At 36.9% G+C, this 12,876-nt stretch overlaps 1 protein-coding gene across 1 annotated transcript; it reads right to left on the bottom strand.

The window, feature by feature from the left end:
• Positions 1 to 2,012: 2,012 nt before the first annotated feature.
• On the bottom strand, positions 2,013 to 5,814 carry LOC113700812 (cytochrome P450 84A1-like). Its single transcript, XM_027221249.2, has 2 exons — positions 4,709 to 5,814; positions 2,013 to 2,882 (listed from the first exon to the last, which is right to left on the bottom strand). The coding sequence occupies exons 1-2, from the start codon at positions 5,636 to 5,638 to the stop codon at positions 2,259 to 2,261; spliced, it is 1,554 nt and encodes a 517-aa protein (XP_027077050.1). The 5' UTR covers positions 5,639 to 5,814; the 3' UTR covers positions 2,013 to 2,258.
• Positions 5,815 to 12,876: the final 7,062 nt, after the last annotated feature.

The raw sequence follows: 12,876 nt of genomic DNA, 5'->3' as shown, positions 1-12,876 counted from the left end.
GTGTTCGGTGAATATTTGTTAGTATATCTATATAACATTTTATACACTTTCTCTAATTAATTTTACCTTTATAAACAATCAATATTACCTTACCTAAAGGCTCAGCCCTTCTCGAGTGCTCACTTACTTGTTAGCCAAACCCTTGTGTTATTTGGATCACGCAATTATAACATACTTAACACAGAATTCGTTTGTTTTAAGAATGTTAAATTGTTTACGGAATTACTATCTTATGAACCTAAGGAATGACGGTTTGGTGATTGAGGATGGTCGTTTCGGCTCGGATAGACGGGGGGTTCACCTTGTGGTACTTCTGGAAGTGCCGCCTTGGCAATCTACTTGCCGAGGTGGATTCACCTCGGCTAGGATCTCCCGTCATAGAGCCGAAGTGAAGTCTAAGTGCCTGACAACCGGAGAAAGGTGGGATGTGACCTCTGACACATCTGACACCTGACGGAAAGCTGCTCTGACACATGCGCCGCCTGACTCTGACAACTGTTCCGGTGCGCCTTTTCGCAGGAACCAATCAAATCAACTTGTTGCACTGCCCATATCAGATCTCTGGGGACCTGTGCCGGCAGTCCCTCTTTCCTCTCCATCCCCTATAAACACCCAACATTTCTACTGAGAAGGGGGATAACCATTTTTCTGGTAAAGCAACAGACACTGATTTTCTCAACTGTTATATCACTTCTCTAATCCCGAACTAACTTAAGTTTCGGAGTTATATCGGGGGATTCAGCCCATCTTGTAACTTAAGCAGGTGACCTTGCCGCTGTGACCTTTCCAAGTCGGGACATTTCCAGCTCTCGGGTCATTCCAACCGGTCAGAAATCACCTCTTCAGTGATCAAATAAATATGATTTATCTTTACTTTTTCTTTTTTTTTGGTGCAAGGGGGACCATATTGACAGGGGTTTAGGGGTGGGTTGCTAGTCGTTTTCTTCAAATGCCTAATGTAAGCAGGACCGCTATCTTATTTACTACACACAAACATTAAAAAAAGGAGGGTAAAAACAAATGTCGGCCTGGACCCACACCATCAATAAAATGTGATTGTGATTTTTTTTTTAAAATTTCAAAGAGTTTGAACGTATTCGATTTCGATCATCACCATCATGAATCAATATATGATTTTGAGATTATAAATCATTAATAAAAATTTTTATGAATCACCTATCAATATAATCATAGTGAAATTTGAATATATGAATTTTTGCGGTGAAATGATTATTCTTCTTTGTAATTGTGTCAACTTGTACCCAAGCGATTATGATTATCTCTTATTACTGATTGTGGAGAAATGGGCGAAACGACGAAAAGATGTAAATGCGCTGAAATTTGACGGGGCTGTGCGCGACTTTTTCAGTTTTCAATGTCCCTTTTGAGGAGGAGGAGGAGGATGAGGATCCGTCTCCCGCCTCGTCATGCATACGCATTAATTGCGTTCCATAACATCTTGGCATGCTTAAATTGCAAGTATTGCGTCATTAATTTTTTTTTTTACGTTGATCGGATACGTACAGACAGAAGTATGTTTGTTATCGAATTCAATATACTTTACAAAAAAAAAAAAAGTTGACAATTTAAAGAGGAATGCAAAATATGTATGGAAAAAAGAATAAAATTGGATTGTAGCGTTAAATAAGTATGGAAAAAAGAATACAATTTGATTTTAGCATCAAGACAAACATGCTTTGAGTCGAAATTAAACGAAGGGAGCTTGCCATTTACCTCATGATAAAGGAATATATTAATTTGTGGTATAATTACTTATATTTGAGATAATTAATTCGGTCCAGTCACTGAACTGTCACTGAAAAAGTGGCACTGAGGATCCGGTATATTTTCATCCCACTATTTGTATTTGTAAGTCAGTTGTTAAGTTATAGTAGTAATTTGTACGTATAAATTCCACTATATATTGTGGATGTGGTTTCTCGTAATAAAAATATAAAAATGAAAGAAAAGACGAGCTGAAGACAAATTTCTTGGCAATTGCGAGAAAGAAATACCAAGAGAAATTTAGAGCCAAATTTTGCACATAGAAACAAATGAAAATTAGAGTTTCAAATATCGACATACAATTCATGTCTACCCAACCTCTCATTCATCGACCTTGCAGTCGATTATTTCTCTCTCAAACATATAATAATATCATTTTGACAAAAAAAAAAAAGAAGAAGAAAGAAAAGGAAGAAGAAGTTGAAGAAAACCACCCTGTTCCCCCTGTGCCAATCGCGAGTACTCAGCCTTCTCTAATAGAGAGGACAAAGCAGACGCGGAGTAGGCACGGCCACGAGGCGAGTCGCCCTCGGAGCAGTGAGTCCGAACACGTCGTCCATGTCAAGCTCGCTGGGCTTCATCCCATCAGGCAACTCCCACGTAAAACAGTGAAGCATATGAGCCACAGCCATGTCCAATGCATAAAGCCCCAGTTGCATCCCCGGACAAGACCTCCGGCCGGACCCAAACGGGATGAACTCGAAGTTGCTCCCCTTATAATCCGGCACCCCATCATTCAAGAATCTGGAGGGCTTAAACTTGTCAGCATCTTCCCATGAATCCTTGTCACGTCCAATCGCCCATGCATTGATCATAACCCGGGACTTAGCCGGAATTTGGTACCCGGCCACCTCGGCATTTCCGGCGGTCTCGTGGAGGAGGAGAGGGATAGGAGGGTGGAGTCTGAGGACTTCTTTTTGGCAGCATTTGAAGTAGGTTAATTTATCCAAGTCACTTTCTTCGACTTTCCGGTGGAGGCCAACCACGTCCTTCAGCTCTTGCTGGACTTTCTTGAGGTCCTCCGGACTCTTCATTAGTTCGGCCATGGCCCATTCGATTGCAGACGCGACCGTTTCTGTTCCACCGAACATTACGTCCTGTAGAAGGAGACGGACGAATATTGAATACGGACAACCATCACCATAAGTGCTAATGACACAGGAAGGCATGCAGCTCTAATTCTAAATCAATCTATTCATTTGGTGAGCGGAAGGCATTTGTTAGTTTAGGATTAAGTAACCAATTTTTTTGGCACATAAGACACTTTTTACCTACCAATGATTTGATAGGTGGGAAGATTATTTCGAGGGGTCCCAGAAAATATTGAAGAAATTAATTTTGCGTTAGACTTTTCGTATTTTTTTTAAGAAGCACAAAATCTTTATCGCTTAATTCATTTAATTTAATTTTGTGTCAATTCAGCACAAGTATGATGAAATGGACTACTAGCCATGGGATTTGAAGGCTGTCATAAATTTGGACGGACTTGAAGCAAAATAGAAATGTCAAACAGACAAGGGACTTGCAGATGATGTAAATTTTAAGAATTTGGAAACATTCCAAAGATGAAATTTTCCAGAAGAGCTTGATAAAATTGAGCAAGTCATGATAAGATTAGTATTTCAACATCATAGACATGAAGGTCTTACTGATGGTCCGGCGAAACCAGAACAGCACGCAAAATATCAGCTAAAAGTTCAATATAATTCAGATGACAAGTTAATCGTTATTTATATCTGGCATTGATGGATCCTAATTATAGTATATTATGACCGTTCGTGCATATGAATAACTGAAAAAGAAGGGGGTGACTGGCATCAACATCCCCCTGTGTCAAGCTGTAATAAAATATGCAAGATTTAGTTCTCCCTATAGTAGAAAAAAAAAATTAGAAGTTGACAATTCAAAAATAAATTAAGTCCTGAGTAACCATAGATGATTACTTAAGCTTCTTTTTTTTAAAAAAAAATAAAATAGTGGTCTATTTATTAGTAGGCAAACCGCTTATACAAGCAAATAACAATTGCAAATGAAGTTCTTAGAGCACAAAGCAAGCTATACAAGGATCTATTCTCTAAGAAAATTGATTACTTAAGCTTTTTTGTGATCATTAATTGGTGATTACTTTGCTAATGTTGAAGGATTTTCTGTCACCTTATAGCTAATTTTTTCGGGAAAAAGTGGGGAATATGTGAGATGACGTTGGAGCTGTGTATGACAACTGAAAATAAACCACTAGCAACTTTTTTTTTTTTTTTTTGGGTCTGGAAGTGGGGGTGAGGATGTAAAAAGAGCCACTACATATTTCATTTTTGTTTTTTTAATGGATAGGGAAAATAAGCAACTAGCAAAATTTCATTCATTTCCTCTCTGGGCTAGGGAAAATAAGCCAGTACTAGTAAATAAATAAATAAAAATAAGAGGCAACTCTTTGGACTAGGAAAAAACCACTAGCAACTTTTTCACATTTCTTTTGGAAAGGAAAGCAAGCCTTTTTTTTTTGTTGGGGGCGGGGGGGGGGATCCACTAGAACACAAGAATCTCCGGGTCCACCCATATCAAATCTGCTGTTTGGTAAGAAAACATAAGGCTGAACAAATTGAAAGAATTTTGTTGGTGAAAAACCAATCTGAAGAAAACTAAATGAACAAAATTAATCTCGCGGATAAGTACAAAAGGCTTCTTGCTTATATAGGATTGCTACTGCCTACGCATGAATAAGTATCAACCATGCTTTTCTTCTTTTTCGTAATGAAAGCACAAAAGACCACCTTTGGTTATAATTTAAAAAATAATAATAATACAAGCTACTCAAATCTCATGCACAAAGAAACGGTTGCAGATGTTTATTTGAATCTTCTTCATACCCTTTATTTTTTTTTCCGATGCAAATGCTTGGATGATGCGATTGTAAATATCTTACCATGATGATGGCTTTAATGTGATCCCTGGTAAGCTTGATTGAGTTCTGTAAATCTTCTGATTCACTGACTTTGGCCTCCTCACTGTAAAAAGCCAATAGTTCATCCACCATATCGCTGTCTCCTTCAACAGCTAAACCATTCCTTTTATTCTTTGCCTCGATGTGATCATCGATGATAGAGTCAATGAATCCATCAAGCGAAGCCCGAGCCTTAACTAGCCTCTTGTTTAAGCCTTGTAAATCGAGCCAGTATAGCCAAGGGATAAAATCTGCCAGATTAAAAGCACCAAAGAGCCTGGAAAATTCTTGCAAAATCTGGATGAACTCATCTTGGCCCTCACTGCAGCTCGACCCGAAAGCTGCCCGATAAATGATATTTCGGGTAAGCCCGAATACCAATTCACCAAGGTTAATTGCTGAGCCAGTGTTGGAAGCTGCATATTTGATCATGTCATCCACTTCATCTCTTACAGAGTCCCACGACTCGGCTCTTCTGCGGCTAAACAGCTTCATCACGCAAAGCTTTCGCATCTGGCGCCAGAACGGGCCGTAGTGAGCAAAGGCCATGTCAGCCCGATCATAAGTCAGATAACTGATGGCTATAGTCGCCGGACGGTTTGAGAATATGTTGTCTTGAACCTGAAGCACTTGCCGGGCTGCTTCGGGGCTGGACACCGCTACCATGTTTAGAAAGCCCATTTTTAGACGACAAAGGCCGCCGTATTGGTGGGCAAGCTTTGCCAGTCCCCTGTGAGATAGCTGGTTTACCATCATCATGTTGCCGATCAAAGGCAACCCTCTCGGCCCTGGTGGATGGGGTTTACTTCGAAATCTTGATAGAAGAAATAGGAAGGCTAGAGGGAATATCAACAAAAGTAACATGGTCTCGGTGTCTAAAGCTTGAACAAGAGAATCCATTTTCTTTTCCATGATCAGTTTTGTGAGTTTGTATGTTGTGAAATCGAGCGAGCGCAAGTGAATCGGCAAGTGAGCAAGAGCGTTGCTGGCTTTTGGTAGATATATATCAGGGAGTTGCCTTATATAAAAGGTTGGCGGTGAATCCTAGCTACTTGCGGGAGTTGGTTCGAGAACTGTTTGGGAAAATGAGTTAATGATAATAATGAAATGGAGATCTTTTTTTTTTTTTTGAGATTTCTTTTTCACATTTATTAGGCTGAGAATACGTAGTATAAGTCAATGGGTCCCCATCGGTAAGCGATAATATTGGTAATTATGAATTTGTGGGTTTGAGTGAAGGAGTTGCGAAATTGAAAGTTATCAGATTCACACTACTGCCTTCATTAGGTTTCATCAGAAGTCTGTATTTTCGTTTTCCTTTCTATTTTCCCCCTCTGTCTTGTCTGAGATTTCTTTAACAAAAAGAAATTCTGTAATTTGCCCTCGTAGCTAGGGAACAATTATAGTCGTAACAAATGGACAACCTAAGATGTATTTGAAGGAAAAACGTGGGGGAAAAAAGACTAAAGGTGCCAGCAATGCCACGGCATGCCGAGGGAGACCGCAGAGTTTATAGCTGGTTCATGCAGATGTGTCAAATTTCTCCCGGTGTGGATACAGTTTTGAATAAAGAGATTATTTGAGATATCATTACCCACCGGTGGATACGGATTTGGATAAGATATATATATTTTAATGTGATGCATGTAAGATAAAAAAATTATTAAAAAAATAAAAAAAGTCGAATGCGAATTGAGAGTATGATGCAAGTAGACTAATATTTAAAAAAAAAAAAATTACAATCGAAACACACTCAATTATTTCTTGCACTATGATAACAGAGCTAGCTCTGTGGCCGCGTAGAACGTGAGCTGCGTTGCACAAATTTTTTCTATTAAACATGAATAAATCTTTTCTTATAGTATATATATTAACGGATTTAGATATATATATATAAATTTAAAGTTCAAATTTTACATGATTACGAGTGTATACACTATTTGTCCATTGACATTTTCGTGGTAAATTCGAATTACTGTTTTTTCATGACAACCTTCCCAAGCCTTCAATCCAAAAGGGATCATGTCGTAGAAGCTGGATATCGTTGTGGTTATGTATATTTCAAATTGCTTACTTTATAAGTAGACTGTATTTGGCATGAATTTGTCTTATCTGCGGGTGAAGGATCTCTCCATGACACATTTAGACACGTGGTGACAGTACTGAGATAATTTATTCACTCAGCCCCCCATCCCATGCTGCTAAAAATTTCTTTCCAACCGTCCCTACCGACATAAACTGTTTGCTACGTTTTTGAACGAGGTTTGGTAGGCTTAGATTCGTAGTTTTTTTATAGAAAATGTTATTTGCACTCCCATTTTTATTAATCATACACACACTATCTATCATTAGTGATTTTAGAGCCAATTCTACTATGAATAATAAATATGTTTATTCTTAAGAGATTAAAAAAACCACAGAATTTTTTTTTTTTTTACCAAAATTGTAATACCTTTCATTAAGATCAGGAAAGAATTAATGTTTGTACACCTAGAATTCACCTCACATTTACACGTATATGCTCCTCTATCTAAATACACAAACAAAACAAAAAGGCAATCTCAATCTCAAGTATCTATATACACCAAAAAAAAAGGAAATCCCAATCTCAAGATATACAATTGAGAGGAACACCCCATTTGAGAGCAAGGTGCCAAAAAAAAAACACACACACCCACAAAAGTTATTAAGTAAAAAATATCTCTTTCAAAACAAGAATCTTCAAATTTAAGTAAGCTCAAAGCAAACAAGAAAACTGAAATGTGCTTCTAAGTCTAATTAAGAAGTGGCGAGCAAGGTCTTAACTGTGGTGGTTGTTGCAGAGTTAGTATATATAATATGCAACGACAGGGGTGGTTCTCTGCGAGCTTCTCTTTACTGTTACAATACATATCAACAGATTAAGTGTTAAAGGGCCTTGAAGCTTTAGAACGAAATTAATACCTGTTTTCCTTAATTTTTTTTTTAAAATTTTCTGAAAGTAGAAGAAAAACAGCAAACAACAGAACAACTAAAGTTCAATTAAGAATAATAAAAACACGAAAAAAAAAAAAAAAGGAATCGACGGAGGTTGCTGCTGTGGCTCGGACAAAGTAACAGTCAAAATTTTGGTTTCTGCTGTTTCGTTAGTTATTTGATGGCATATGGTACTAATACTATGTTCGAACAAGACGAAACAGTTTACTATAGATTGATGATGAGAACGCAATGAAGCCATCGAACTATGAATTGTACACAAAACAATTAGAATGCCATATATTAATTCACGGATTTTAAGTTTAAATTTGCCTGTTTTCTGGAAAAATTGAATTGTTCACACGTCCGGTCCTATGGAATTGACTTGTTATGATGAACTTACTTTAAAACAGGCACAAGCTAACTTTATATATAATCAAGTTTAGAACAGGCATAAACTCACTCTGCATATCAAAGTGACAGTTCAGGATAAAGTGTTAATACCATACAGTTAGTCCATTACTTTCTATAATTGATAAGCACAAATGCAATGGTGTTAGTTTTCCATAATTAACTTGCTAATGTGTCAAAATTGTTACTATTATTAAGAAACAGCTAAGCTACCAATTCCATACACAATGCAATTGAAGAAACAGGTGAGAGACATTGATGCAAAACCTCACAGATAATTTGGAGTCATTTTCAAGAATAGACACTGGAACCAGAGAAAATATCATTTCACCACTTCTGAGTTGTCAAGATTTTCTCGTCTTGATTTTACTTATCTAAATAATTGAGATCCGCGAATGGAATTAAGTAAGTATAGATATATCTATATGATAATTCGGCATCTGATTTGATACAAATTGCTAAATGATTACTCTTGCTATCTAAGCCAAGATTAGTTGCGACTTAGCCTTTGCGTCTTGATCAGTTTAACGTCATTTTTTTTTTTTTGAAATAATGACGTTCCAGAATTCTTGGGCAACAGACTTGGTAACGTTTTAATTTTTCTGCTTTTGCACTCAAGCCATAGAAATAAGACAACTAAGTTATTCGGCGGATATTAATTACAGCAGGGTTCCAAATAAGCTTCGAATCCCTTTCAGAATTTTTTTTTTTTTTTTTACGTACATTACCCATACGTTTCTTTATCTCACTCACTTTCAGCTTCGGTGGCTTTCCGTCTCTTCCAATTTCAGGTAGCTAGCCTTATTTACCAAGTTGTGAGGAGGAGGAAGTCGAAGGAGACTGGAAACTAGAATTTTCTGCCATTCTAAGTGATCTTACTGCAAGCAAACAAAACATTCGGTGGTTGCAGTCAAAATCACCAACAAGAATGAACGAACTAGTTATGTACTCGCCACTCGAACTAATTAGGATCCAACTAATCCGCCCAACATCGCAAATATAGGAATTTTGTGGGTTGTATGGGATTTGGAGTTGTAACATGCCCCAAAAAAAAAAAAAAGTTTCCTTTTCTTAGTTGCATTGTTAATAGTAGTATCCTGCATGAATGGTTGTCGTAATTCGTAAAACAGCATTTCAAATAAGCAAGCAGTGCCCGTGATGAACACCTATCAGAAAAATTCTTCGAACTAATTAATCAATGGAAACTCGGCGAGCAGTAAAGGATTTTCAGCCCTCCACCAAACAATGTAGCTATGTAAACCAAAAAAAGAAAGACAACGAGAATGTTGATGTGGAGCCTACAAGCTTTTCATGGTAGAACATTGGAAAAGTCCTTAAGAGGATAATGGTGTAAACTCAAAGCTTAGGGCGGGGCACTATATTAGTGTTGTATAACGTGTACTTGTGATATAGAGAATAAGAAGTGGGTTTTATACGTAGGGAAATGGGTCTAGTCGCGTCTTGTTGATCTCTTTGCTAAAGACCGAATATTTTTCGCGAAGGATCATGTAATTCAATGGATAAGTGATGATTCTAGAGTTTTCATAGTGACTCATCCTTCTTTTCTTTTTTGGTGCTTATCCATCAATTTTGGGGCTCAAAACAGAAAGTAATACTATATGTTAATGGTGCGTCAAGGCAACTCTATATCAAGTAGTTCTTGCAGGACCATGAAAATGTCATCCACTTCTCCTTTCCTTTTAAGACCTCCTCTTCGTTAGGACAATAATTTTCCACTTGATTACTTCTATCCTCTTCATACCGGAAATCAATCATAAACTCTATATCATGTTGGAAGATTTGTGTTTGATTTCCTTGGCAAAAATGTTTAAGATGACATTTGTTGAATATTTTGTTAAGAAGAGTTTTTTCTAACAGGTGTTTGATGCGTATTTATTAATATAGTTAAATCACATCTAATCTATCATATAAATACATACACTAATAATTATTATATATCTTCTCTTACAAATTAGATTATTGATTCGAAAGATTGGGTAAGTTTATCGAAGGACTAGAAGAAGAAATCATCAAGGATACTCGTCTATCACTTTTTTTGAGCCATTTCTTTTGTTCCTTATTGTTGTTAGACGTACAGTCAAAAATGTGTGGAGACCACAGATAAAGATTTTGGTAAACTTTCTAACTTGTTAGGTGGTACTTTAATAGATTTGGGATCAAGACATCAACAAGTCGGACTTCTCTACCTAACTAATTAAATTTATCAGCATTTAGCATTAATTAGCTCCATTTAGAAAAACACAACACATGCATTTTGTATAGATTGTTTTCACATACGAACTTTTGTCCCATTTGTGACCAAACTTGGGGTCTTGTCATAGTTGCAAGAGCAATGACATACAATTAGTCAGTTCCTAACTTGTTCCTTTCTCTGCCTCTTCTCTCTTTTTTTCCCTTTTTTTGGGGGGGGGTCTTTTCCTGTCTTTGGCTACTTTGTGATCTTGGAAAAGCAATTTTTTAAGATGAATGTTTTCCTTCATTATTGTCAATTTCACAATCATCCGGTGTTTGCCATGGAAACGTCCATGTCAAATCTTCAACCCATATGGGCAAAGGCAAATTGTTACGATCCTGAAGTCAATCTTTGCTCGGCGTAATATATCGTTTGATCGAACTCTTTTCTCGGTTTTAGACTCAATGATAGGGATTTGTGGTATTCCCATGTGATCATTGAAATTATGGGACAAATTCATGACGAGATCGTTCATCAAAATATATTTTAGTGATAAAGCACGAAATAAATATGATTTACACACAACAGATACTAATACTTTTGCAACCCATGAAATCATAAATTTAAATTTAATAAAATTAACTTTGTGATATCAAAATCTTTGGTTGTTAGACTGTTACTCTTTTTATGTTGATAATTGTGCTAGTCGATCAGGAGTGACACTAAGCCCCCACGTGAATGGGCTGGTGGTTGGCGCCTCTTCCTCGGGACCGTCAGATCCTGGGGTCGAACCTCCGCAGCAATATCAGTACCGCCGTGCATCTATCGTGTTTGGTTCTAGTTGGGGCGTTGGGCCGAGCCGGAGTGGGATTAGTCGGGCCGCCTTTACGGTCTTGACCCGGACACCCACTCCGTCAGCAAAAAAAAAAAAAAAAAAAAAAAAAAAAAAATCAGGAGTGACACTATACATATCTCGTTGATCAGCAAGTTTTGCTAGAAATCTACGTACAACTGCTTCATTAGAATTAATATTGTGAAAACGAAGAAAATTTTGGCCGAAATTGCTGACTGATATCTGACTTAAAAAGAGGATTTTGGTTATGTTCCAAAACAGACAGCCACAAGGTCGAAGCAACACACATATATATGATTGGGAATCAACATGGTTTTTTTTTTTTTTTGGGTAATAATAATGTTGAATTAAATAGTGTATGAGTTGCTGAGACGTGGTTAATTCTTTTTTTTTTTCTCATATTTTGCTCTTGTTGGATTATTACTTGCAAGATGATATATTTTCTGCCTTTTTAAGATCAGATTTTCGAATTGATAGATAGATGTGGTGTCCATGCTCCGCTCTCAGAGCGAGTCCCTCCAAAATTTATAAATACCTCTCATACTTTACTCATTAGAGATCATCAACAACTCCGCACTTTCTTTCTTTAAATTATTATGAACAGCTCGTATTAACTTGAGCGTCGGAGCTATCCTTGAGACCAGAGGCCTTCAAATGTTTACATGAAGAATTTTGTAGACACTCGTTGTGAGGTTAATTTGTTTTAATTTAGTTTTTTCGGTGACATTAATTAACCACCGCTCTGGTGGTTTAGTAGTAATTAGTAGTTTGAATGTCACTCTATTCCACAGGGAATTCAATCTTTGACAGCTTCCTTACTTTTTGCAGCGGTCAAGGCACTGTTGGGATCAGGATTGGAGATCGGATCAAAAGAATTGGCAGCCTCTCATTTTTATCGTTCCACAAAATTCTAATGTCAAAATATCGTTGCTAATCTTCAATTATACTGCAATTTTAGAAGGCTGCGGTAAGTGGGAAGGGGTCAAATACACCAAGTTGAGACGATAATAATACGAGCATTGTGAGCAAAGGTACATTACAAACTTGGAGTCCGTTTGGCGCGCCCTGGGTTTTTTTTTTTTTTTTTTCCTCGGCATATTTTTAATAGACAAAGTCTTTTTTTCCCACCGTGGTTATAGGAACTTGTTAAAACATCATGAATTTAAAAAAAAAAAAAAAAAAAAAAAGAAGTTGTTAAACTCCAAAATATCTAAAAACACATGTCCTTTAACTCTTTTTTGAACCTCGATCTGCAACCTTGGGAATGCTTTAGTTTATGACCTGATCTAAATTCTTCAAATTAAAAAATATGTTGGTCTATGTCAAACTAAAATCATGTTGGTTAAATTTATATGATCATATTGTATTTATTGATTTCAGATCCGCATATATTTATGTCATGTTTTATTTGATATATTTCTACTATTTATTAGTGCAGATTTATTTTTTTTTTTTTTTATTTTAGGTGTGTCCCGCAGGGAGTGGACCCCGCAGACTATTCACCACCCTCAACAACTTGCTGGCAGCAAGGTTCGAACCAGGGACCTGAAGCCCCATCTTCAGCACCCTCAACCACCAGACCAAGCCCCTGAGGGCATTAGTGCAGATTTATTAAATGTGATGATCTTTTCTATATATTTAAAAAAAAAAAAAAGAGTTCCCACCGTTCCTTTTTTTTTTTTTTCTTTTTCCTTGTTAACCTTTTTGAATTCCATATTATTTAGATAAGCGTTGAAG

Source organism: Coffea arabica, chromosome 7e, assembly GCF_036785885.1.
Source record: "Coffea arabica cultivar ET-39 chromosome 7e, Coffea Arabica ET-39 HiFi, whole genome shotgun sequence".
Lineage (NCBI taxonomy): Eukaryota > Viridiplantae > Streptophyta > Magnoliopsida > Gentianales > Rubiaceae > Coffea > Coffea arabica.
The sequence above is the reverse complement of the archived record's forward strand: the minus strand, read 5'-3'. Positions and strand labels throughout refer to the sequence as shown.

Bases quoted from the DNA above. Each gene is read 5' to 3' on its own strand.
- LOC113700812 (XM_027221249.2), bottom strand. From the start codon at position 5,638: ATGGAAAAGAAAATGGATTCTCTTGTTCAAGCTTTAGACACCGAGACC. The intron at 2,883-4,708 runs GTAAGATATTTA...CTCCTTCTACAG, and splicing joins ACATTAAAGCCATCATCATG to GACGTAATGTTCGGTGGAAC.